Raw genomic sequence first — 21827 nt, 5'->3', positions numbered from 1 at the left:
ATAGAGCCTACCACTCGATGTGGTAGCATTGCCTTTGCCTTCTTTCCGCTTGCTTGTTGCTTGCTCTTTTGTATGGCTGCTAATGTTTGTGCAGCTGAAAGGGCAGGGTGAACAAGTCACGGAACTGATCCAGCTGAAAATTAGCCCAACGATGTCTTTCCTTTCCTTTCATGGAAGAATAACCCCCAAAAGCTTTGTTTGTGATCTTATGAGTATGCGTGTGTCTTTCTAGTTTTATTTTCTTTTTTCTGGTACCACATGGGCAGGAGCTATTTACTTGAAGAATTTCTGGAAAGAATCCTGCTTTGATACTTTTTTCTGGGATTATGTTTTTGCTTGCTCTGAGTATAAATGAATTTTGCTTCTGTATTCAATGTTTCTTTTGTCCTCTTCAAAGGTTAATGCCACAGAGCTGTCACAGGTGGTTCTTATTTTTCTGGTCATGCTGTTATAGCAATACTGTTTCTTGAACTTGTCTTCCCAGTCCTTTTTTTCCCTCTGTATAGCTGTTCCAATATCTGTTCCATTCTCCTCCAATTATTACTGTTAACCTCTGCTCTTTTCCTTTTGTAAACTTGTAACTATTCCAACAACAAAGTGATGTTGATATGAAAAGCTAAAAGAAGTTGTGTGCAATTGTGAAGAATGTGAATTTAAGGTAGCAATCCAAGGGTTCTTCCTCCTGAGAAGCAAATCTCTCGGGTGAACTGTGGGATTGTTTTTTAAATGTGTTTTTGTTCTAATTGGAATGTCTTGGGTGCTGGGCAGGGAAAAGAGAAGGATCATACATTTTGGTAAATGAGCTGCTTCCCAGCTCTGCTTACCTCTTGAATTCAGGAGGAGATGAGACCCTGTCTGCATGGAGCTACTTCAGAGGAAAGCTTCAGTGCGCAGTAGCGGGGCTTCACCATCTCCCCTACACTCTGTCTCCTCCATAAATGGCACCTTGGAATTGATGATCTGTTTGGGGTCTTTTAGCAATACTTCGTTTACTAGCCGCTCACATTGTGCATTGTTCTTGAGAATATGTGAAGAATGCTCAGCTCCTTACAGGATTTGGGCCATAATCAAGGCTGACACTGACTGGCATGTTGTCAAATTGTGCCATGTTATCATTTATTGTTAGATAACACTGGACATCCGTTAGTGTCTCTTGGCTAATCAAGAGTGTTGCCTCACATATTCTTACGATGAGAGGGCGAAGGATTCTTGTCGTAGCTGCCAGCTTTCATCATCTGAGTGGATTGCAGAAGACGGGACTCTAGGGACAATTGAGAATAGGAAGTTTGAAGATGTGCTATGTTCTCCTGAAGCATTGGAGTGACTTTCATAGACTCAGGGCATTGTCTCCATAAGGTTGCTTTTGTCTTGTTTCTTTTCCGTGGTGGTTATTATTGCAGAATAAATGTGTAGTTACTTCTAAACCTGTCAATCTATGTGTCTGTTCCAGGGCGATTTGATGAAACTGTGATTGAAGAAAGAAGGCAGTGTGCTGAAGATCTGTTGCAGTTTTCTGCCAATATCCCTGCTCTCTATAACAGCAAACAGCTTGAAGAGTTTTTTAAGGTTTGTTAGTATTTGCAGAAGTATTTGCTTCTTACTGATATGAATAAAGTATAGTGCTGATTCTGCTTTACATTATAAACTGTGGAGTGACAGTGAGCTGATCTGACATGCTTTGTGAAGTGACTGGGAGTTTTCCATTCGCTCTAGAAATGTGGCTTTAAAAAACCACCATGCCACACCTCTACAGGGTGGAAAGTTTTAGAAGAACTTCAGGTGAAGGGGTTTGGAATTTTTGTTTATTGAATGATAAGCAAAACCCGTCATATTAAATCCAGGTGTTCAGTGGGGAAGCAATAAAAATATCGTCACTGTTTCTATATTTTATGTAAGTGTTTATAGTTTCAAACCAAAGGAACGAAGACTGTCTAGACTGTTTTCTTATGGCCTGTTATGGATTCAGGTCTGTGATCACAAGTCTGGTGTATAACTAGTCAAATGTGCTGCTTGTACAGTGTTGTGACAACCACTCTCCAAAACATAGTTTAGGGAAATATGTTGATGCGGACTTCCTCTTTATTACATCTGAAGAAGTTTGTTTTCAATAGTTCCTTCAAACCTCTTTATTTTCAGTAGCTGAGTCCAACATTCTGCAAATACATAAGCATAAATTTACATGTGAACATGATAGTAACTCCCTGGAATTAAGGAAATGCTCATCTGGCTGAGATGGGACTTAAGTGTATTGACGTGTTAAGTATATTTAAATGATACGTATGCAAAAGCGAAATTACAGCGAAGCTTAAAAGTCTTCACTTGTTTTCATGACGCAGTTATTACAGAGCCCTTTAAAATACTTAGAATAATTTTCTTTAAGTTTTGGTGGCAACAATGAATGGCGGACTGAGTTAGAATATTTTACTTTTCAGTTTATTTGCATTTGTACTCTTTCAGTTCTTTGGAAATATTTCTGTGGTTTTGGGTATTTGTTCAGAGCTCTTTTCCCCTCCTTTGCTTAACAAAATATTAGTTTTAGCCTTCCAGTGGACCTTTTCTGGCTTTGTAAGACAATGAATAAAACTAGAAAGGCATTTTATAGGAGCAAATACGTCTACAAGGGGAGTTACGCAAGTGTAATAATTTGGGCTCATTTGTTAGCTGATGTTGTGTCATGTTTTCTTGTAAGAAAGTCTTAGGTTTTGATTGGTCATCAGCTCAGCCAGTGTCCTTTAGCTCTTGTCATGGGTGGTTTTGTTCCTTTTCAGATTTTTGTGCAAATAGCCATGGAGTGATAGACTTAGACAGTGAAGTCTTAGAAACAACTGAAGGGAGTACTGTGTGTATCTATGTACTATAGACTCCAGAAAAATGGGCTGGCTATTGTGAAAATGTGCTGGGCTAGTTCAAGACAGATTAGCAATGCCCATTTGTAACATTGCCTTGGAGATGATGCAGCTTCTATTAAAGTTGCATGGAAAGCGTGCACCTGAGATGCAAAGCAGAAATTAAAAAACCACAAAGCATTTTGGTGGTTTCCAGTGCAATTAATTGTTCCTGTTGTTACTTCATTTACCTTTGGTTCCTTCCAGGCTTGGGAGGGAGTAGTGTCTTCCTTATATGCTGGCCTGGCCTTATCTTCCCTGTTTGTCCAGTCTTGACTACGACTGAACTCAGGATAATGGGTCATGGGTGGGACATTAGTCTGAGGGACAAAGCTGTGTGAGGGACCTGCTGAGCTAGGGAACACCGCTGAAGGGCACAGACTGTATATACCATGAGAGCAGGAGAGTCGCCGTTCTCTCCCTGTTAAACTCTGGGTTTTGCTGGCAGACCTGCTGCAACCTGTATGGTTCAGGACTCTGAAGCTGCAGTAGGCTAACTGTTTAGATACCTAGACAGTCTGTGGCAACCAACCATGGCCTAACCAAAAGCCTTTGTTTAATTTTGCAGGCTTATATAGATTAATTAAATGCATTAACTCTAATGTAATGGAGCATTCACTGGTTAGGAAATTTGATTTTGACTATCATGACTATATAAGGAGATTTTTCATAGAGCACAGCATCTAAATAATTCCTTTCCCTCTTTCTTTTCAGGGTGGAGAGGTGCATGATGGGTCTGAACTGATTGGTCCTGTTGAGCCGCTGTCTGACTCTCTGACGGACAACCTGTCTGACTGCAGCTCTGAAGGTTTGCTTGCTTTCTCATGTAACCTTATAGCATGATCTGTTTTGAAGCAGCACGTAAATGACAAGTGCCATATTTGTAGGAGCATTGGCATCCGGTTTCTGTTTGCTTGGTATGACAGAAATGCTGGAGCTGGGATTAAGAAAAGAGAAGTTGGGCTCAGCAGAGCTCTGTCTGCACTGCTGGAAGTTTGTTCTAACAGGAAGTTTTCTGGGAGTTGTCTAGTGCATTTGAGAAGTCCTAGTGCTCTATCGCTCAAAAAGAACAGCTTTTGGTGCCAATTGAACTGTGCTCTCTGATTTAAATGTACATGACCCTGTCTGCTTCCAAAAGGTTGGACAAACAGGGTGGTAGTGTTCACAACTAATCTTAACCGAAGTGTCAGGCTGTAAAAATTTGCCGAGAACTTTCAAACGATTTTGAGATTGATCAATAAGTACAAAGATGACTGCTTGAATTTGTCTGGAGCGTGAAAAATATGTCTAAGATTTGAAGTGCCCCATTAATTTCAGAGGGTTCTCATTCAGCTGTTCATGCTCTGGGTGTCACCATTCTTTTAGTGCTTAGCAAAATCCAGAAGAGAGTCAATATCATATTTTAAAAGTTTAAGTATGGCTTCTGGATTGACCATGTGGGAGTGGGGAATGTTAAAGCCTACTGCAGGGTTGGGGGAGATAAGCAAGTTGTTTCAATCTCTTGCAAAAACTGCCAGCATTTTTTCTTTTCCTGAAAAGAACTCCCTATTCTTGAAAGTCTGAGATGTTGCACGTTAGAGCCAGTGTGGGCTATGCTCAACTGAAAACTGGAAATCCCTCCCTTAGCTTGCTAATGTTTTCTGGTTGTGCTATGCCAATGGAGGGTGTGTCCTTTTTCCTAAAGATTGCATTTCTTTAGCACACTGTAGAGATGCACGTGCTTGCGTGGATACCAGATATAGAGTAATTTGTGGCACTTCACTTGCACTAAATAGCATAGCTGTAAGATAGGGTCAGTCAGCCCAAATAAATACTGTGCTACAGCTTCTTGCCTGCTTCTGGAGGCTGAGCCAGCTTAAGCATCTCTGCTTAAGTCATCTGCCAAGTACCGTGCAATCCTTTAGATATTTATGTATTTCTGAGTTATGTTTGGTCCTTGTGACTGCTAAGACATTCTTTTCCAACCCTTAAGATTTTCCTTTGGAACTGTTTTACACCGATGTATAAATATGCAATATTATACAAACACTTATAAAGCTTATTTTGGAGGTTTTTTTTTTTTCCTTAACTGCTTAATTTCTTCTCGTCTCTCTCTGGTGCAGAACTTGCTTTGCTAAAACTCTGATTGAATAACAAGAACTGCTTGTGTTTTCTAATAGTGGTTTGTTTATTTCTTGCTTGAGGTTGTAAGACTTGCCACTGTGATCTCTCAGTGTGAATAACTAAGCACTTAGTTATATAATACATTCTGTATGTGCAGTGCATGTTGCAATTTATTTTGTAGTACCTTCTGCAATATTAATGAACTAATGCACCCACAATACTTAGTTCTGTGAAGGTAGAGAGCTGTTTAATTACAGAGGGTAGTTATCATAAATACAGGTAACTGGTTTTAAAGGGGCACTATTTCTGTGAAATGTAATATTCCAGATTTTGACAATGCACCCAATTTACACTGTGCCTTCTAAAGAAAAAATGCTTCTAAAAATGCTTAATGTGAACGTTTCTATTCTTTATTCACAAGGGCCTCATTTTTAGAAGAAGAAAAATACTTCCTTTATGTGAGATAAAATATTGAAAAGAAAAAAAAAATTCCGTAAAGTAGAAAAATTCTTTGATACCCTTCCTCTGAATTGGCTGGAGTGCTTTTAGGGGATACTTGCAACAACTATGAGCACAGGATTTCCAGATGCTGAATGTGACTTTTGTGGAGTTATCTCTTTCTAAAAACCTATGTGTCTTCCAGCTCGTATTTTCTTATGTTCGAGACCAATTTTTTTTTCTTTTGGGGGGGAGTCTAGGAACAGAAGGAAACATCTCTCTTTAAGGCCTCTAGATGGCAGTGGCAATACTCGGCTCTGAGTCCACTCCCTGCCTCTCCTCCGGGCGTCCTGCCTGCATCTAATTTTTCCCAGCCTGATTATCGTAGTTAACTGTGACTAGTTCACTGTGTTAGTTTTTGTGAACATTCAAGGGCCTCCACGTGGGCAGTGCTTCTTCAAGCTGTTGTACTGAGAAGTATCAAACCCATTCCTTGGCAGGTGCCTCTGTTTGCTTATAAGGGCGTGTTGTGTTTTCTCACTTTTATCTGTTCTTTTCAGACAAAGTTCACTCTGCAGCAGGTGTGCACATTATTGGTAGAAGATGCAAACTGATGGTATTAGAAATGTTTTTGTACCAAAATAAGTGATAAGTTTCTTGCTTGTAAAAGCAGTTTGGCAGTTCATGCTTTCACAGGAACCTGCTTTTCAAGAGGCCAGGTTACCCAGGCTTTCAGCCAATTTTTGGAAACTGGATTTACTCCTCATATACCTGGTAAAATTACACAAGGCAGAGACAAGTACAGGAATTTATGTTCCATTTCAGCATCATTATACTCATATTCCTGACAAACAGTCACTCCGTCTTCCTCTCTGGGTACATGGGATAATGTTGATATGTCCAACTTACTCTCCAAAAGTCTTTCTACACCAATCGCCAAATTCTTTACAGAAATTCACTGGGAAGCTCATCTTTTTTCATTCTTTTTTCCCTCCCTCCTTCTGTTTTACCATGTTCACATTACCTTCCCAGAAACAGGCATATGCAGTTCAGACTCTTCCTACCCCTTGGGCTGATTGGAAGCCCCATGACTGTGGTTGTGTGGTGCCAGAGTGGGCTCTAAATCTGCCCTTAAGCAAAGTTTATTAGCTCGGGCTCTGTGCCATGCTAGCTGTGTTCATATGGCTTCTGGTCAAGTTGGCCGCAAGAGAAGAACAAACGTGGTTTTGTTTGGACTCTAGGGAGGGGAACTTAGGTCTGTCTGAAATCTGCTGTGTGGATGTGCTCTAATTCATCTAGTGTGGGTGGCCAGCACACCCTTCCCACAACCCCCCAGCTTTTTCATTCATTATCTGCACCCTTTGTCCATCAGTCAGTTCTGCTTCCATCTATACATTCCCTAGCTAGCCATTTCTCTTCACTGAGCAAAATAACTTGACTCCTTTAAATGTTGTTTCATCAATTCTCAGTCCCCTGCATCCAAATTTGACATTGCTGTCCCTACATTGGGCAGGTGAATGGCCCATTATTAATACACTAATTAATGAATCTTCTATCTTCCTCCAGCTGTTCTGTTGTGAGGTTGCCTTCTTTCTTGCAGGACTTGGGGCTACACAGGCAGCTTTCTTCTCTGTATGGACACTTTGTTTTATGTCCCTCCTCCGAAAAGATCAGGAGTATTGTCTTCTGTGCACCCTGTCCCCTCCTCTCAAGTGGTCTTGTGTTACTATCACTGTCCCTTGCTTTTTCAGACAAAGAGAGTGGCTGGTAATCTGTTCTCCTTCCTGCCTTTTTTCTTTAATTCACATTAAAGGAACTGCTAGCTTTTAGAAAAGCAGTATTTCTACAGTGCCTTCTTATTCCTTTTCCATAAATTGTAAACTTCCTCTAACTCTAGAGTTGCAAAATTGAAAAGAAAGTTTGAGTTAGTTGCCTTTGAGTCAGCTCCTTGCTACCGTCACACACTGTTTGCAGGTAAGTCAGCACACTTTACCTGATAATGTGGATAAACTCCTGACTCTGATAATACAAAAGAAAACAGACATCAGGTTTTAGCTTAGAATTTACTTTCTCTGTGTGTTCAAACAGCTAAATGTCTTGACCTTGTTGCCTGTTTTATTGCCTCAGTGGGTACATGTGCCAAGGTGATAAAACAAACTGCTACTTGATATCCAGGTGGCACTGCCAAATTCGTGGCTCGCTCCATATGTCTCATGCAGGGTACTATTCTGGAATTACATTTTTGAGACTCAAAGCTGGCTTTTTTTTTCTTTTCTTCTTGGTGTGTAGGTCCCAGCTTTGAAGGCTCTCCTGTTTTAAGTCTCCTTAGCTGTAAGTCAGCAGAGCAGTAAGAGAGAGGGATTAAAGTGCTGCTGCTATTGAAATTAAGTGAGTTGTAGTGCTGAGGTTTGAATTAGCCCCCCCTAAGCAAGCACCTGTGTTTTGTTTTTTAACCTCAGAGGCAATGAGAAACAGCAAATCTAATACCATGGTCACAATTTTAATGGTGTATTGCCAAATGGGTATCTCTGATAGCTGGTCAAAGAACAGTTTCGTATTATGTACTTTTACCTGTAGTAGGGTCATGCCCTTTCATTTTGATGGCAAGTGAACATCTAATCTGTTGTACAAAAGGATGTCAGAAACATTTTTGTCGTTCTTGTCCTTTTCAGTTCGAAAGGATTTAAGTGGGCTTGATGATGTGACACTTACAAGCCAATCAGAATGTGGAGGTGAGATCTAGAAGTTGTTTCCATTACATTTGTGGAATTTAAATTGTTAGAAAGTCATAATTATGAGTGAACACTTTTTGTGGATGATAATCCTTACAGAATGAAATGTTGTATGTGTAAAATATCTTTGTTGACATTTATTTCCAAATAACCCTGCTAAGTTGCTGTGGTTTAGTTACTGAAGGTCATCTTGCAGTAAGTATATATGCTTTTAGCTTATGGCAAATGTAAAATAAAATCTGTTAGCTCAAATTTCAGTGAGAGTTGTAAGCTAATTCATTTTACCATGTGTTAGCAATGAAAGAAGAGTATACATGGTAGATGTGAGTTAGTGCTGCATGATGTATAAGCTGACAGTAACTGTGTTAATTCAAACTCCTAATTTTTTGGGGATGCTTCATCTTACTGATTTAAAACAATATGTTGGGATTTCTTGCAACAGTAATCTGACTCCTGCTGACTGACTTTTCCAACAGCGCTCACACAGAGTAATTTTCCTGAAGCCCAATGATTTACAGGCTTTGAAAGTTTCAGTTGGGTGTTAGATGTTGGTCTCTTCATTCCCAGTATTAAAATGAAGATGAGTTGCTCTGTGGAGTTTGTAGCTAGTTTTAAAAAAATGTATTTCTAAGACAGCTTTATGTGCAGGGAATTTCTGTGCACAAAGTGTCAGGAAGCTGTATAAGTGAGAAGAAAGCTAAAATCTGTGAATGGGGTAAAGTATTTTGGGGGTTCCTAAGGTATGTGAGAAATCTAGAGTAATGAATGTCTTTCTGACTGTGCTTTCAGGCTTCTCCAGTGACAGTGACCTGATCTCTCTGACAGTTGATGTAGACTCTCTTGCCGAGTTAGATGATGGAATGGCATCCAACCAAAGTTCTCCCAGTAGAGCTGTTGGCCTTTCCCTTACTTCTGAACCCCCAGTACAAAGCACAGTGGCACCTGAGCAGGAGTGGAGCAAACCTGAAGGAGAGAGGGAAAGCCATAGTCTGTTTACTGGAGGCTTAAAACCCAAGCCTGGCAAACAAGATTACTTGGAGAAAGCAGGCGAGTTGATAAAACTGGCCTTGAAGAAGGAGGAGGAAGAAGATTATGAAACTGCCTTCAGCTTTTATAGAAAGGGGGTTGATCTGCTTCTGGAAGGTGTTCAAGGTATGGATCTTCCCACGGTGTTTGCCTTACCTTTGGTTATAGGTATTTGTTTATGGCATTTCCTTAGTTAACATCAGCTTACTGTGTTGCAAACAGGTGGTATGAAGTGCAGAATGATGTGTGTCTGGCTTTCATGTGCATGATAGCTGCTGTGCATATGAGAGAGAGAAATCTTTCTCTCTAAGACTGAATGATAATTTAGGGTCTCATCTTCCAAGTGCCAAGTATCTCCTCTTCTAAAATTGCAGCACAACCTCCGACTTGCAGGTAAGTAGCAAAGTGCTCCACTTTTGTCTCTTTCCTTTTTATTACCTAGGGATTAATTAATATGTGGCACTTGCAGCACTGTTGAAACATTATTTAATTTACATGGTTAAGTGAGGATTAATTATCCCCATTTTACGCATGGGGAGAGGCAGACTCAGGTTAACTTCCCAGTCACAACAGGATTAGAACTATTCTTGGCTCACAGCCTCTTGCTTCTTCCGCTAAACTGTTGTCCTTTTTTAGCTGAAGGATTCGTACAAACTTACATGCCTGCACTGCTGGAGGAGAACAGGTTTTTTGTTTTGTTTTGTTTGGTTTTTTTGTTTGCTTGTTCCCCCCCCCAAAAAAAAAGACTTTGGTGTGCCACTAGATGTCTGCAAAAGCTGTTGTTAAGTGACCAGATGCAACTATATGAGAATTTCTGTAGAGTCTCCTTGCAGCTCGTCAGTCAGGGAACAATTTTTTCCCCTTCCATCTCTAGTTCTTGAGAATCTAGAGTGATAACCTCATATATTTGCATTTTGTCCAACAACAGCTTAAAACTATAAAGCACAGGAAAATTTGTTCTTTCCTGGAGTGAATTCAGAGTCTGTGTATTGTGATTCTGTCCCACACAGGTCAAATGAGTAAGATTAGAATTGTGGCTTTGTTTGACGTTATACAGCACAGATGCATTATGCTGCTCCAGAGCTGAACTTAAATGCTAATGTACCAAAGCACATACAAGCAAAAGCCTTTGCTGCATCTCAGTAGGATGCACAGCAGTGGTCCAGACCCTCTGAACAGTTCTAGGAATGAAAGTTACCTGCTGAGCTGCTTTAACGGGGCCTGGCAAAAAATAATGGGTAGGTTACTGATGAAAACTAGAGGTGTGGGCCAAGATATGTGCATAGCCTTTGCTTAAAGTGTCTTTTTTTGGCAAAAGTGAATCTACCTCTTTCTTTTCAAGTCCCAGTGATGTCAGTAGGGTTACTGCTTTGCTGTTTGTTGCGGCTTTTCAATAGCATCATATCTTTCCTTGCCCATGTTATCAAAATGTTTTTTTATTCTTGATATTGAATGTGCTGGCAATCCTTGTTTTGGAGACCCCAGCTATTCTTTCTTTACTAATACACTTCTTCATAGACCTGTGTGCCATTCAGTTATGGTCTTCTGAAGAATATCCTGTTTCATCATAAGCACTTCTGTCTTCTTGCCATGATACAAAGCTGCCATGATGCAGTTTCAAACTGACAGTTCAAGTTTCAGCTTCAAAAAGCTTTCTTTATTAAACAGTTGCAAACTGTTAGGGCATGAACATAAGTCAGGCTATCGCACATCAGTTGAGCTGCGGTAACTATGCATGCGTACTTGACTTGTGGCAGTGATCAAACATGTTGGCTTTGAATCCATGGTAATCGTTATGGTAATATGTTTACCTTGAAGTTTTGAAAGGCCATTCTCGCATGTGTTGTAGGTGACTTGCTCAACTTATGTGTAATAACTTGTTAAACTAGAGTGGGTTGAGCTTTTTACTTACATTTGCTAACATTTCCTCTAAGGACTCTTTCTTCTTTGCTGTTGACTAGCTACTCTTCCAGCTACCTCAGATGACTGCTAATCCTTTTCTTTCGCCCACTGGTATCCACGCTTTTCAGGCTAGGAAAAAATTCAAGTGGTCCTAGAACCAAGTGTGATGTTCTGCCATGTTTTCCTGATGCCACTGTAGTACAGTGGAGGTTATTAATAAATTTATAGTGGTGGTACCTCTGTGTGTGTGGGGGGTAGAGGTGTTCCTGATGGATGAAGAGATGTGTAGTCAGCACCTGCAACTTTTTCTGTGCAGTCCCTGACATTGCATCTGTAAAGCACAGGGAAGGGAATAACAGGAGTGACTTGCTTTTTTAGCTTATCCCTTGGGAACATAAGGCATCTTATCCCTTGGGAACATAAATGTACACAGCTAGTTCTCAGCAGTCAGCTCTTCTTTCTCCTTTCTCTGTGTTACCCTGCATGGCTGTGGAGGTGGAAAGGAAATGAATGTTTGTCCTCTGCTAGGCACTTACACTAGATTGGCTAGATCCAGTTGATCTTGTGTCCTTTCTCTTTGGACCTTCTGCAAGCTGACAAGGAGACACTGATGTCCTTCTCTATAACAATACACCTGATTCAAACGCCTTCTTAAAAATATATGCCTCCTCAGTATCTATGAGCACAGTAAAAACAAAACAAACAAACCCAATAAAAAAACATTAATAACCATCTATATCATGCTTTATTAAAAAGCTACTAGCTGCTTTGAGGGTGATATGTTTAGTGTTGATATGTGAATATTCACTGTATGTTGCAATCAAAAAACCCAATCTTAATCACTTCAGCTATTTAAACACCTCTGGTTATGTATTTCACATGGATAATAACACGTTCCTTTCAAAGATAAGGATGGTGCAATTGTTGCAAAATGCCTGTGAACTTCTGCCATTGATTATTTTTAGACTATTTTGTGTAAATTAGCCTTTGTAATATCTGAAAGTGAAGCACAGCATTCATATATGCTTACACACATGTACAAAAGTGACATTGCCTTTCAGTGTACAGCCATTGCGGAATGTGTGGCCTCTCTTTAGAGTGGACTGGAAGTGGCTTTTGCAGGTTAAATGGTAATACATATTTTTGCCACGTGGTGGCACCAAGGAAATAGAAATTGACACCTAAGAATTGCAAGCAGAAAATGTAACCAGTGTATTGGGAGAAAAAAGAAACATCATCCATCCTCTGTGCTTGAAACTTCTCTCAGAATTACCTCAGCAACGTAGTGCCTCTGTAAGTTGGTTAGATGTATCTGAAGGATAAGGATGTCTCTGTTGCCAGCCACTCCTTTAGGCTCGGTACAAGAAGATCTACTTACTTCTTAAGGCTGCCTTGTCAAAATTGTGTATAAGTAAGTTTATTACTGCAAGTGTATAGACTTGTGTTATTTAGTTTGAAGTAGCTGGCTTCCGTAAAGGCAGTCGGAGCACACTTGAGTCTGTTACTTTCCTGACGACTTTCCAGCTCTCTGAGCTGATGGCACTAATGCTAGATGAGGCAGGTGTTGCATATGCTTACACCAGAGAAATGTACATCTTCGCTTCATTTTCAGCTGTGTGTGCGTGCTTGCACAAGTATAGTGGTGTTAATTATACCGTGCAAGGTGCCTATGTATTTTCCTCTGCTAGTCTCTTGCAGAGTTTTAGTACTAATCTTTTAATGTCCTATTCACAGTCCTGCCAAAAGGCCTGATCTGCGTGTCACTTGGGGAACGAATGCCGTCTGTGCTCTGAGAAACTGGTGTATACTTTGGTCTCTGGGCATCTGCTCTTTATACATTCTGGGCCTAGTTCTGCTCCATACACGCATTTAATATTAAACACGTTTGTCAGCGGGAAGGAGGAGAACACCTTTTTGGACTGGCAGCAGAGCTGTTGAACTACCCGTACCTCTTGTACCTCCCCACTTCATTTATACCAGAGCTCCCTTGCATGTGATGAGAGGAATGGCTGCCATCATTTCCTTTTTTCCTCTGAATACGTATTGATTCTGCTACCCCTCTTGCATTTTCTGGGTATTGTTGCGTACAGGATTTTGGAACTTTTGGAAAGCAGGTCTGTAAGGGTTGTATAGGATGGTTAAACAATTCTCCAAAAGCTGAAACCTTCTGGAATTCTAGTCTTCTGCGTTTTTAAGCATACTAGAAGATAAGGGTATTAATTGATAGAAACTTTGGCTCACAATTATAGCTGTTCCTTTGTTTTGTTAGCATGTCAGAGCACTTTGAGGTCAACGCATTGCTTCAGGCCCAGTGATGGAAAAAATGTACTAATCGATAGCAAGCCACCAACTTCTAGGCTGGAAGTTAACTGTGTTTTATGCGAAGTAGTGCTTTCCCTGGCTTTGGTGTAGGACATAGTTTATGTTAGGAAAAAATAGATCAGGAGGCTAAAATTGTGGAAAGAGTTTTTTGTAATAAAGGAGGGAGTCTTGTCTGTATAAATGGCTCCTCCTTTTCCAACTCCAGCTGTTCTCACGTTATATCCATTATGGATCTGGGCAGTCTGAGCTGCGTGATAAACAGAGTTAACACTATTGCTTATTGCTGGGTTTCAGTAACTTCAGGCATGTGATGAAGCAAGAGCACATCACAATATGGTCCTTCTAATTTGTGTAGAAAAGTACAGGATCTGTTCTATGTGGCTTAGAAAGCAAATGTGGTGATTGCTGGTCTGTTACATACAAGGCTCCACGTTACACATTAACATCTGAAGGGAGGTGATCCATTTATTCTGTCAGAGATTTGGGGTGTTTGTTTTCACGTGTGTAGCAGCTGTGGCTGGACACAATGAATATTTATTTGTTTTAGGGGGCTGGTTCAGCTAGGTAGCATGGACCTTGTTGCATGAAGTATGTGGTGCCTCTTAAGCCAGCTTAGCAGCCACAAGCTGTTTTCTAGGTATCTGTGTTTTGCATTAGGTATCTACAACTTCTAGATAAGCTGCTGGTGTCTTTGAAAGCGGGCTACGAATGTCAGTTTTGCACTACTCTGTGCTATTTTAATGTTTATCCAGTAAACAGAGCTGGAACAAAAATTACACAAATTACTGGAACCTTGCTAAAATGACTTTGACTTTTAACCCAGAAATGCATATACAATGAAATGCTGGGAATACTTTGGACAACTAGATGATATTTTTGGATATACTGAAAACAAACCAACTTGTGTCTAATTACTGGGATTATGATGGGCTATGATTTGAACTTGTGATGGAGCCAGGGATGCAAACAGGAGCATGCTTGACAGAATGCCAAGAAGACAGTGCTTTATGAAAAGGGGAAGAGGAACCATGGCTGTTCCACGAGTGCATTTCTGGCTTCCAGAATGAAAAGTACCTTTGCTTGTTTGTTGAATGGCACTTATGAAGACAATTTCTGTTACAACACAGTAGCTATTTTAAATTCCTTTTACTTGTTAAGTCCTCTGAGTAGTGTTTCTCATTGAGAGTAACAATCTCTTAGGCAGTTTCGGAGCTACCCAGCAGCTGTGGCTGATTGGAGCAACATCTTTGAGGAAACAACAGACCTGTTTTCTGAGAAGATGCATTGGGGTGTGAGCTGATGTCGGCAGGGAAACCTTACAGTTGTGCTGGGCCCCACAGGGAAAGGTTAATGACAGGGTGACTGACGGAATTGTAATTCTCCCCTGCCTGATCTCAGACCTCTGTGCTTCTATGGTGTATCATCACTCACCTTATTTGCTGTTGTAGCTTTATGCTTCCACTGAGGCTGGAACCAGTCAAGACAAAAGCTTCCTGCCCCAGTTCCTTCCAAAGGAGGTGGAAAATGTCTGTTTCCTGCTATTGGACTGTGAGGATGCTGTAGGACTGTTTGGGTTTGGCTTTCTAAGCAACCATACAAAGTGCTCCCTCTCTCCTAGTGCTTCATACAACCTTGAAATCATAGCTGCTGTTTCAGAAGGTTAGATGTTTGTGAGAGGACTTGTCCATTGACAAGCAGCTAGATTAAGAAGGGATGTTGGAAATGCTGTGGTTTGCTTAAAAAAAAAAGTAATCTAATCCCACTGTGCTGCCAGTGATGATGAAGCCCATGCTAATATGGGCTACGAGCTGTTCATAACGGAAATGTATTAGCTTTCAAGCCCATTGCAGACCATACAGAGCTTCGGAGCAGAGTAGTGCTATGGGATCCATCACGGTGCAGTAGATGCTGGATGGATCACCCTGAGTGATGTCATTCCATATACAAAAGTACTGGGTTTAGACACTTCATCGTAACATACAGCATCTGCCAGTAAGTATGGTGATGTTGGTTAATGTATAAATACAGCCAGATTCAGCTATGTAAAGCAATACTCAAGGCAAAGTTCCACTTAAACTGCAAGACTTCTCTGCACCAAGAGGCTGATAAAGGTCTGAGGTTTAGCACCTGCTGCACAGCTTAGAGCCTTACAATACATGTAAAGGTGAATTGTAGCAATACCTGTAAGCCAACATGTAGGGCATGATGCAGAGATGACTCTGAATGTGGTTGCTTAGCATGTGGCTGTTAAAGAACAAATAAATATGTGATGAGGTGGGCCTTAAAAATCTGTTCTTTCTTCCCTCTTCTGGGGGACACAGCTAGCTGCATTGGCTTGGTGTTAATCTAACCTTTCCAGGATTTCTGAGTCTGTCCTCATAGCAGCCCTTTGCCAGGTTGCTGCTTGTGCCCAGCCTCTTTGACAGACATCTCTTCCTGCCTGCACAGCCGTTTATCTCAGCTGTTGTTAGCCAGCACTTAGCTGCAGCTAAGTGCATTAATCTTTTTTTTGACTGTTGCTATGTGGGGTTTCTGCCTCCCATCAGAGGACCTAGTAGGGTTGCCACACTTCTTCCAGCATACAGTGTAGACAGAACAGACTGATCTAGGTTACAGTGCCGCTTCTGTCCTTAGGTGAGAAAGCTGCAGAATTAAATGCCTCGGGCAGTGTAGGTGAATTGAGGCAAATTACTAGCTGGAATAGAAGAATTGCACACCCCCCACTGATTCCCGCCCCCCCCGCCCCAGTTCTTGCCTATACACCTTCTCTCTTTTTGCATCCTCCTCTTTCTCTCTTTTCCCTTCTAGTATCTTAAAATAGCCTCTCTAGCTTCAGAGCTGCATAGAAGGACTGGAGTAGGTTTGACCTCTACAGGGCCTGCCGATGGCTCTTCTGTTTTAGAGATTCTAGTGATTGCTCATGGAAAGATACCATTTCCCATAGTACTATATAAACGTACATATGAATTATTTCATACACAGATATGAGTACTGTTAGACTGTCAGGATTGATGAATCTCATAATTGTTTTTTCATCTTTCTTTTTTTCTTTCTGCAATACTTTATGCTTCAAACTGCAGTAACTTGTTCTTACTTGAAGGGGTAGGTGTCTGTGTCCCTGGGTTCCCTCTGCTCTGAAACAAGGAATGTTTGTGGTTGCTAATTCTAATTTGGACTTGTCCTTTTAGTTAAGAAGGAAGAGTGCAGAGAACTTGGAAAATCTCTTCCTCTCTTCTGCATGGTGGACTGTGTAACTTCTTTCCTTGTTCTGACTGTCAGTGCTCTCCTCCCGTTCCTGTGGTGCTTGTGTTGGAGGACCTGCTGCTGCTGTCATCATTTTGTTTCCTCATCTGTGCTAGAATGCCACTGCTTGTCCTTCTGTCTTGCAATGCTCACAGGGGATTTTTTCCTTATTCTTACGTAGTTTTACAGGAAAGTGTTCAAGAATATTTCTCACATTGTGAAGTCTTACTTTGGTGAAATACCTTGCAGTTGAAGACTACAAGTTTTAGCAGATGGATGGGAAGTTAAACTTTTCCTCCCTGAAATGGTGTGTGCTGTGTGACCATTCATTTTATTTTTTTCCAGATAATCACACATGCACATGAAAAGCTACCACCACCTCGTGGATTTAACACAAGGGTTTATCTATAAACAGATGTTTGTTGATTAGTGTTTCTGGAAAGTTATGTTTCTTACTATGTTGAGCATTACTGAATCCTGCTTTACTGGTCATTCAAACACGTTTCACCCACACCATTCTTCTATGTAGTCTTAACTTTGGCACATATGCCAACATTTTTTTTTTTTTCAGAGAGGTGTTTATCTAGACATTTACACCACTGGTATGTAACCTTACATTTTCTACAGGATGCAGAATTGGTAACTTCACAGGAATTGTAGATCTGTAAGTGTCTTGAGCAACTTGGAATCAAGCTGATATATAAAATATAGACGTAATAGTGATGAGCACACTGGAAAGCTGGAAGAAGAATTCTTAGGTGTTCACTCACTGTCACGCATTTGTGCTTCAGCATGAGAGGTTTAACTTTTTAAGTGGCTTTTCTTCTTGGTTGCTAGAGTACAGTACTGTCCTGAATCTTCAAAAAGCAACAAAGAATGGTTCTGATAAATGTGGTGCATCTTAATAAATTTTGACACTCTCAAAATGTTAAAAAAAAAAAAGAGGAAAAAAGATCACTTTAAACTGTTTTACCATAATGGGCTTAACCTTGGTCTTATTTTTTAATATTTACAGGCTTTTTTCAGCTGCAGAATTTGGCCACCACCTCAAAGGAACTCATCATTAATATAATATATAGCATACTAGAGATGATGAGCTAGCGGGCTTATTTCACAATTCCAAACTGCCACCTGCTGCTAAAATCTATAGCATCTTTCCTTGATGCTGAAGTGTCCATCTACCCCAGCACCTGCCACATTTCATTTAAGTAATTGTTTGAAAATTAAAGGTTACCCACTCTCCTGTGAAAGTTGGTGGAGACTCGTTCCAAAATCAGCAGCTCTTCCCCTTCCTGAAATAAATTTTGGGGTTATAAAACTGTGTCCAAAGTGGTCACAAACCTGTTCTGGATTATGAGTCTCATTGTCACTTACGGTGTGCCTGAGCTTTTGTTTGGCTAATATGGACAAAGGAGTCTGCTTCACATGATGTAAGAAGTGTTTGCCCTAAGAAGAACAGAGGTCCTCTTGAACCAATTAGGCAAAAATAACAGCTGGGCTACCCACTAATAAGGAAGGTGCTGCTAAACCTCTTTTCATTGTGAGAAGAAATAAATCTTTTAAGGCTTACTCCCTTGCATTTTTATAGAGAGCAATTCTTTGAAAAATTCAGCAATCCAGCTGGGTGATATGTGCAGGAAGACTGTGAAGAAGATAAAGAAACTTTTAAAAATAAAAAATGGTATTATAGCTGTTAGATTTGGCAATTATAAATGTTTCATTGAAGATTTCAGTATTTAGAGAAAGTTTTACTGTTTAAATTGTTAAGAACATGGAGTTTGGGGTTAGCACAACAGGCAGTCTCCCACAAGTTCCTTGTAGCCTGTTCTGCAAGAGGACATTCCTTCCTGGAGCAAATCTCTTCTGATATCTTCTTAAATAAAGGCAGCCCATATATATTTTTAGTAACTCCGAGAGAAAAGCAGGAAGATTTGGAATATGGAGGTTACAGAGGATTGGGACAGGTAATGCTAACTTTTTAGCCTTACCTTTTCTGTGGAAATATCCACATCCTGGTCAAGCAGCTAGTTAGGTAGGGGGTACGCCGATATTGTCCTGACAGATTGGCTCTTCCTGAGCAGAATCTGTAATGCCCAGTGGGGGATGATTTGGAGGTGGTGAGATGTAAAGGAAGGAAGGAATATCTATAATTCCTGTGTGGGTGCTATATACTGTGATTTACTGAATGTAGGATATTGTATATGTTAGTGGCAAATGGTGACTAGAGCTATCTTTTGTTTGCTACCATCCAGTAAGATACACATCTTCCACATGACTTCATCCTAGATCTGTGGAGAATAGTTAAGGACCAGAGCAAGTTTGAGAGCACTTCTAAGTACCTGAGACGTGTTCTGTTGGTACCCCAGATTATTTCAGGGAAAAGGACAGATTTTTTTCATGGTCCTTACTGCCCAGGGTTTTCTTGTTTGTTTGTTTGAGTTTATTTGGTATGGCCCCCTTTCAATAGCTTTTTGCTATTAATATCCAAAACTAAGTAATTTTCTTATACAATAGAATTACAGAAGGTTTGATGCCTGAATAAACAGTTAACTAGCTGAACACTTAACACTTCAACACTGAGTTAGCTAATCTTTCAAAGGTATGTACTACTCTTCTGAGGTGCTATGAGATGTGAGTAGAAGACAAAAATATTGCTGTTTTCCCAGATGCTACTACTATGTACCTGTTCTGTGTAAATGCTGCTTCTCTGTATTTTTCATTCAAATGGTGGACTATGGGAAAACAAGCAGGCAAGTCACAGCTGAACTCAATGGCATAATTATTCTGATATTTGTGGCTTTCCTCTATCAAACCCTCAAGACCATTTGAATGTTGTTAGGAACGTCTGTTTCTGTAAATATATTGTAGCTGAGCCATCCTTAGAAATAAAAATTAAAGAACAAATTTTAAATCGTTGGCTGCTGTCCTAATGTCCTGGCTACTGTTACTTTGGTCAGCGGGTGGCCTGGTCAGCCTTTCCAAAGCCAATTTTCATTTTAAGATATTTTTATTTCTTTGAAATAGGCAAAGCCTTTGGAAAATGAGGGAGCAGCCTGCTTGTGCTTGTGTAGATGAAGGCTTATATGTGCAACAAAGTAGCTGTAGAGTTTTTATATTCTGTTTGCAGTAATAGTAAACAGAGCATCTAAAATAACCACTTGCACATTGCAACAAACACATCATCATTTGCTTAAAAAGAGTTATAATTACAGTTGACGAAGCATGGACACCATAAAAAATGCATTAGTTTGGCTTGACACATTAATTACCTGTTTTTGCAGATGTTTTTATATATTGTTGTGTGAACAGTTTACAAAATAATTACAGGAAAGTAATATGGAAAATAAACTAAGTGGGTGGTTTCTTGCCTTAATATTTTCATTCATGTGAATCTGTGTGAGGCACAGCTGCTCCGTAGCAAATGCAGAGGGAGAGAGAGGGAGAGAGACGGGGAATCTTGAGGGGTTTTTATTCTAAGGTCTCTATGATCAGCCTTGCTACACTTTTATATCTTGCTTTAGCAGTGTAGTTTTTAAACATGTAAAATGACATTGTTGATTTAATCCCAGTGATCAGGAGGGGGGAGCAGCTTTGATCCTGATCAGATGAAACGTAAATCTTCTAGTATCTAGGAAAATAAATGAAAAATCAATATTATTTTAAGCAGGATGATCTTTTATGAGCAGTTGTAAAGATTCATCAAAGGCTTTGACACAGTTTAAACATTTCCTGTTTGCTGCCGTTTAAAGAAAAATGCCTTTCAAGTTACAAATTGTAATTAGAGAGAGATACCTCTTTAGATTATTGTGGGCTAACCACAGAATGGAAGTAGGAGCTCAGTATGTTCACACAGTGTTTAAATCAAAAGGTCTTAACTAGGAATATATTAGTGGATTCTTTTAAGAGTACAAATTTTGCGTAACTAAAAACACTATCCTATAACAAGATGCAATATTGCCTTTAAAAAAAAAATGCATAAAGTCTGCATCACAGCTTTAGCATCTGTCAAATATAAGGACTTGTTCTAGTACTGTGTTTTAGTGATTTATTAGGTTTTAAGTGAAGAGTTCTATGACCTGAAATTTGGCACAAATGCTGAAGATTATTTTTAGTTTAATGGGGTCTTTATTATTACTCATCACCCTGTGTTTAAGGCTTTTTAAGTAATATTTTTTTTTAGAATTCATATCCTGTGTTTCTTTACACATTTGTGTGAGATATTTGCTGTTTAAATGGGAATTTGTATGGAAATGTAGCTTTTTACATTTTCTTGGTTAAACTGATACAAAGAATAAAAATCCAAAATCCTTCTTCCATAAATCCAATTCTCAAACATCCACCTGCTAGAGTATTTAGAGACTGAACTGTTAATGATCTCACTCACAAATAAGATGCAAGAACTTGTTGAGTAAATGTTGTTTTGTGAATCCACACCCTCTTTTATGGCTGAAGATTTTAATGAGTGAACAGTTTGCAAATGTTATTTAACAAATTACTCAGGAAGAAAAAGTAGAAGGAAAACTGAAATTAATGTCTTGTGAAAGTAGGGAGAACAAAGACACATCTAAGGGGACATCCTAGCTTGTTTGTGTTAATTACTGTAAAATTACTGAAGCATTGAAAAAAGGCAATAAACATCCCAACTAAGTACACATAACTAACAATTAAGCAGTAAGCTTGACTTTTATGATAGCCTTAGACACTAACCTAGCAGTTTTCTACCAGCCTGCTTGAAGAAAATGCTGTCTGAAGAGTTCATTGTTGCTGTGCAGATGACTTGTTTTCCCTGAGCAACTACCACTTCGTGTGTCTAAGAGAGTGTGGGTGATCACCAGTGGCTTGGCACAAGAAAGTTTTATGGTGCTGTAAGATTAAATGTAGAGATGAAAGCAAGAGCGTTAGTCATGTTTTAAGAAATTGCAACACACATTTATAAAATACTGTGTATCTATTCTCTTCTGATAAAGCCAAATACAAGTTCAAACATTTGAGTATTACTGTTTTTTTTTTTTATCCTAGATGGGAATAAGACTGGCAGTCTCATCTGGGGGAATCTCCCCAGATGAGTCTTACCAAGCGGAGGCTGATATTAGAGGAGCTGGACCTGGTACAAAGTCCCCTCTGCCTTTAGAATGAGAGAAATTACTGAGAAATTGTTACATACCCCTAACATTGT

At 39.8% G+C, this 21827-nt stretch overlaps 1 protein-coding gene across 11 annotated transcripts in view; it reads left to right on the top strand.

Moving 5' to 3' along the window:
• The window catches only part of RPS6KC1 (ribosomal protein S6 kinase C1), a 91867-nt gene that overhangs the window by 17427 nt on the left and 52613 nt on the right, over window positions 1-21827 (top strand). For 7 of the 11 annotated variants that reach the window (XM_075707256.1, XM_075707259.1, XM_075707263.1 and 4 more), the window contains 4 exons: window positions 1451-1566; window positions 3600-3693; window positions 8099-8158; window positions 8948-9310. In XM_075707256.1, the coding sequence (XP_075563371.1) occupies window positions 1451-1566; window positions 3600-3693; window positions 8099-8158; window positions 8948-9310 (633 nt within the window). The remainder of the gene's footprint in view (window positions 1-1450; window positions 1567-3599; window positions 3694-8098; window positions 8159-8947; window positions 9311-21827) is intronic. The other 4 variants (XM_075707260.1, XM_075707264.1, XM_075707257.1 and 1 more) reach the window with 2 other exon arrangements.

Source organism: Pelecanus crispus, chromosome 3, assembly GCF_030463565.1.
Source record: "Pelecanus crispus isolate bPelCri1 chromosome 3, bPelCri1.pri, whole genome shotgun sequence".
Classification (NCBI taxonomy): domain Eukaryota; kingdom Metazoa; phylum Chordata; class Aves; order Pelecaniformes; family Pelecanidae; genus Pelecanus; species Pelecanus crispus.
This window is presented reverse-complemented; position numbering and strand designations above follow the sequence as displayed.